General features: G+C 35.9%; 1 protein-coding gene across 1 annotated transcript; it reads left to right on the forward strand.

Annotated features, from left to right (window-relative positions):
* The first annotated feature begins 701 nt into the window (after nucleotides 1-701).
* Nucleotides 702-1,103, forward strand: LOC136086464 (uncharacterized). Its single transcript, XM_065808761.1, has one exon. The coding sequence runs from the start codon at nucleotides 702-704 to the stop codon at nucleotides 1,101-1,103; it is 402 nt and encodes a 133-aa protein (XP_065664833.1).
* The last annotated feature ends 4,451 nt before the right edge of the window (nucleotides 1,104-5,554 follow it).

Consider the following 5,554-nt stretch of genomic DNA (forward strand, 5'->3'; position numbering starts at 1 on the left):
AAAAATTTTTTATTGATTTGCAAAAAGATGTTTCATATTACGAATTATAAATTAATGCTCACTTTTTCACTTACTGCAATTCGAAAATTAATTTTGAAAATCGAAACGTAAAAGAATGCAATGATGCCTTCTTAAAAAATCGCAATATTGCGTGTGATAAATACGTCTAAATCAAATATGAAAAAAAGAATTATATGTTACGCAACTGGATATTTCCGCCACTGAAAATGAAGTCAAAAAACAAGCTTTTAAACTACAGAGTAATTTAACATACAAAAGTTTACTCAAAAAAACAGTAAAAGAGTATGAATCAAAGTTAGCCAATGATGCTAAACATAACCCAAAACTTTTGTATTCATATGTGAAGCAGAAGAAAAAAATCAAGTCAAGTATAAATTCTTTAAAATTAAAGCGATTCAATAAAAGCGATTGTATGATCACAGATCCAAATGACATGGCAAATACTTTAAATAACCATTTTCAAAATGCATTCAAAAAAAACAATGTTACCAAAGTACCAAAATTCGATAAGCGTACGAACAATGTATGCGGCACACTGTTATTTGATTTCAATTTGGTTTACAATATAATAGTGAAGTTAGATCCAAATTAATCTGTTGGTACAGATGGAGTAAGTTCATTTGTATTAAAATTGTGCTGTTGCGCTAGCCACTCCTATAAGTTATATATTCACACTTTCGATGCAATCAGGTATTTGCAAGGTTGAATATAAATCTGCACACATTACAACTTTATATAAAAAAGGTAGCAAACCAATTACAAGCAATTATTGTCCATTTTCTTTGACGTCAGTTGTTAGTAAAGTTATGAAAAAAATTGCCAAAGACAGTATGGTTCAACATTTAGTACGAGATCACCTAATTTCAACTAATCAACATGATTTTGTGCACAGCAAATCATGCACAACTAATTTGATTGAAACAATGAACTTTATTGCCTGTTCATTATCTAAAAGAAATGCGGTTGATGTAATATTCAATGGTTTTGCAAAAACCTTTGATGTTGTTCCGCATAGATATTTAATTCACAAATTGTCGGCTTATGGAATTATCGGTTACACTTTAGAGTGGCTTGATTCTTAAAAAAAAATCGTAGTAAAGTGGTAAGGGCACAATTTTCATCAGAATGGAAAGAGGTTCAGAGTGGTGTACCTCAAGGATCCGTGCAAGCTCCTATTTTATTATAATATATATTAATGATATGCCAGAACCCAGAACTATTAAAAAGTGTATATAAATTGTATGTTGATGATACTAAATTATTAGCAAAAATAAACAATATCAACAATATAAATGTATTACAAAATGACATAAATAATATAGCAAAATGTGCGGCCGTGGCGCAGTGGTTAGAGCGCTTGCTATATAAGCAGGAGATCCAGGTTCGAAACAACCTTTGGATATATTTTCGCGTCACGGTTAGGAAGGAGGCGTGAACTTCCCGGTTAAATGCACTTCCGCGGTGTTCTGTGATAAGACCTTTAGGACTTATGCAAAAAAATAATCCCAAACATGGCTTCTTTACTTCATTGAGTCAAAATGCAAAGTAATGCATTTTGGCAAATCAAAAAAACATCACAATTATACAATTCCATCAATAGCAAAGGAAATAATAAGTATGCAGTATAAACTATGAAAATGGATTTAGGTCTTATTTTATCAAGGAAGACGAAATATCATAGTCAAGTTTACGTCTAAGTCAGATGAGGTTATCCTGCTACTGGTAACATGTAACCCAGTACAATCTGCTTCATGTCCTGCTGCCTTGTAGGATACGCCTTTTTAGGCAAAAGCTCGGAGATGCCAACTCCGATTTAAAACACCCCTTGCCTTGGGGCTCTTGGTTGAGTAAAGGCTAGAGATGGTGTCTCGATGAAAATACTCATCTTGGGCAGATGTTAAATGCACCCAGCTACTGTCTTGTAGAAGACCTCCTAGGCAAAGACTTAAGGGATAAACAGATTCTATCTGTTGACCAGCCTCGCACCCCTTCTTCATCTATTAGACTAGCGCAGATGTATTTTTAATACATTGTTTCCAGTTTAGGATGTTAAATGCTGGATCTTCTTGACTCATTGCATGGGTTTTGCTTGTGTTTTTATGACTAGGCAACTCATTCTATTATCTCCTAATGAGGGTACAGCTCTAAAACTCAGTTTTATGGTTCTGAGGTCGGCTGATAGTCAGGTTTCCCGAACTCTGTGGTAGCTCTCAGAGAGGCTGATTCCATCAACAGCTGAAAAATATCAAAGCATTAACAGTGCCATGTTGCGCGTCGATGGTGTCCCTGTTTGTACTTTTGGTGTGCATTGCGGAGGCCAAATTTGGAGCCCTTTGTTACGGCTTAGGGTTTATTAGTAGTAATGAGGCAATTGTTTGGACTATTAAACAGTGGTCTGAGTACTATCTATGCTTTGAGTCAAGTTCTTTAATCTAATTTAAAAATGAATAAAGTACCAAAAACTATAAAACACAAAAAACCATCATCATCACCAAGTTCTCTAAACCAATCACTCACTAATATTCGTGGTCTTCGAAGAAACTTTTCTTCTGTTGAGTCTTATCTCTTTCAAAATTCACCAGACCTACTTTTTCTTTGTGAGACTAATTTGAGTTCGGCTGTCTCATCTTGTGAACTTAATGTTAATGGTTATCTTCCTTTAATTCGTAAAGACTCCAATAGTCACATGCTTAACCTGGGCATTTACATTCGTAAGAACTCACCCATTTGTCGTGAAACTAGATTTGAATCCACAGACTATTCTTTCATGTGCTTTCGTTTGTTTCACCACTTCACTCTATTGCCTTTCTCTTTGTTCTATATCGCTCTCCTTCATCTCAAGATTGAACTCTTTTTGATCTTATTTCTGATCATATTGAACAAACCCTCTCACTTTGTCCATCAGCTAATACAGTAATTATTGGTGACTTTAATGCTCACCACACTGAATGGTTTGGCACTAGTGTCAGTGATTCCGCAAGCATTAAAGCCCACAACTTTTGCCTTTCTCAATCCCTAACTCAAATAGTCAACTTTCCAACTCATTTTCCTGACAACCCGAATCATCTACCTTCTCTACTCGATTTATATCTTGTTTCTGATCCTAGTCAGTGCTCAGTTTCTCCACATTCACCCTTAGGTGCTTCTGATCACAGTTTGATCTCTCTAAAACTAATATCTCATCCCTCTACATCTCCTGAATCCCCCTATTATCGAACCTCTTACAACTACAGTAAAGCTGAATGGGATTCTTTCCGTGATTTTCTTCGTGATGGCTCTTGGGTAGAAATCTTTCGTCTTCCTGTCGACAAATGTGCTTCTTACATAACTTCGTGGATTCAGGCTGGCATGGAATCTTTTATTCCTTCTTGATGATCCCAGGTCAAGCCTCACTCTCCTCCATGGTTTTCTTCACACTGTGCTGCTGCAATTGCCAATGGAAACCGTTACCTCCATATTTATCAGCAAAACAATTTTCCAGAAAACAGACGTCTGTTTATTACTACTAGGAACAATTATAAAAAGTTTTGCCTAACGCCAAAACCCGCTATTCTTAGGTCATGAAATCTCGTATCTCATCTCAAAAATTAGGCTCTCGTGACTTCTGGAGAATCTTTAATAATATCAATAATAAGGGAAAATCTTTATTTCCACCTCTCTTGTATGGTTCAGACTTTGTCACCTCACCTAAAGACAACGCCGAATTGTTTGCTAAAAACTTTTCATCAATATCATCTCTTGATTTCAATAGTTGCGCTCTACCTGATATTGCCAACAAACAAGTTGATCCATTGCTTGACATTCATATCACTCCAGCGTCTGTATCTAAAGTGATTTCCTGCGTAGATTCATCTACAGCTTGTGGCCCGGACAACATACCTGTTATTGTCTTGCAGAATTGTTCTCCGGAGCTGTCGTCTATACTCTCAAAACTATTCAAGAAGTGCATATCAGAGTATTGCTTTCCAGCCTGCTGGAAAGCGGCATCTGTTATCCCTATCTTCAAAAATTTTGGAGAGCGATCTGATTCGTCTAACTACCGTCCCATAAGTCTTCTTCCTATCATAAGCAAGGTTTTTGAATCTTTAATTAACAAACACTTAATTTCTAATTTTGAATCTAATAACTTACTTTCTGACCATCAATATGGATTTCGATCTTCTCGTTCTACAGCTGATTTGCTAACAATATTAACTGACAGGTTTTATCGTGCAGTAGATAAAGATGGAGAGATTAAGGCCATCGCTCTTGACATTTCAAAACCTTTTGATAAAGTTTGGCATGCTGGTCTTCTCCATAAGCTTTCTTCTTATAGTGTATCCGGCAACATCTATAAGATCATTGAATTCTTCCTTTCTAATCGTAGCATATAAGTTGTTTTCGATGGACAACACTCTTCTTCTTATTCTGTGGCTTCAGGGGTTCCTCAAGGTTCTATCCTTGACCCTATACTCTTAATAGTTTACATTAACGATCTTCCGGATATTCTCACATCTAAGGTAGCATTGTTTGCTGATGATACAACCATTTATTCTTGTCGTAATAAGAAACCAACACCCTCTGATTGCTTGGAGGGGGCTTTTGAGCTTGAAATGGATCTCACTTCTGCTACAGCATGGGGCTCACAGTGGCTGGTGAACTTTAATTCAGATAAAATTCAATTTTTTTCAGCCAATTGTTATCGCAATAATTTAGATCTTCCTATATTTATGAACGGTGATGTACACGATGAGTCATCTACTCTTTATCTTCTAGGACTAACTCTTACTTCCAATCTTTCTTGAAAACCATATATCAAATCAGTTGCAAAATTAGCATCTGCTAAAGTTGCATCTTTTAATCAAGCTCGTCACTTTCTTACTTCGGATTCTATTCTCTATCTCTATAAATCTCAAATCCGGCCTTGTATTGAATATTGTTGCCATATCAGGGGCGGATCAACAATGACGCCCATTTTCTCTTTTAGACAAGGTGCAAAAACGCATTGTAAACATAGTTGGACCTGCTCTTGCAGCCAACCTCCAACCATTATCACATTGTCGTATTGTTGCTTCTCTTTCACTTTTCTACAAATACTATAATTGGCACTGCGTACTATAGTAGATGGCACAAGAGCTAACGTCACTTGTGCCATCTACTATAGTTCATTCTCGTGTTATTCGTCATTCAATTAAGTGTCATTCTTTTTCTGTGACTGTTCCTAAGTGCTACAAAAATTCTTATTTGTCTATTTTTTTTCCTTGAACATCAGCTCTTTGGATTTCGCTTCCTTCGTCTTGCTTTTCTGATTCATATAGTTTGCAATCTTTTAAGTCATCCGTCAATTGTTATCTTGCTCTACAATCTTCATCTTTTCTTTTTCAGTAACTTCTAAATTTAATTAGTGGCTGCTTGCAGCCTTGTTGGAAGCGAAGATATTTAAAAAAAAAGTTATGTATGCATCAAATAAAGCAAATAAATTACTTGAAATAGTAAGCAGGACTTTCACCTATATGGATAGCAAACTTCTTAAAACATTGTCAACAGCGATTGT

The sequence above is a fragment of the Hydra vulgaris genome, chromosome 10 (genome assembly GCF_038396675.1).
Source record: "Hydra vulgaris chromosome 10, alternate assembly HydraT2T_AEP".
NCBI classification, from domain to species: Eukaryota; Metazoa; Cnidaria; class Hydrozoa; order Anthoathecata; family Hydridae; genus Hydra; species Hydra vulgaris.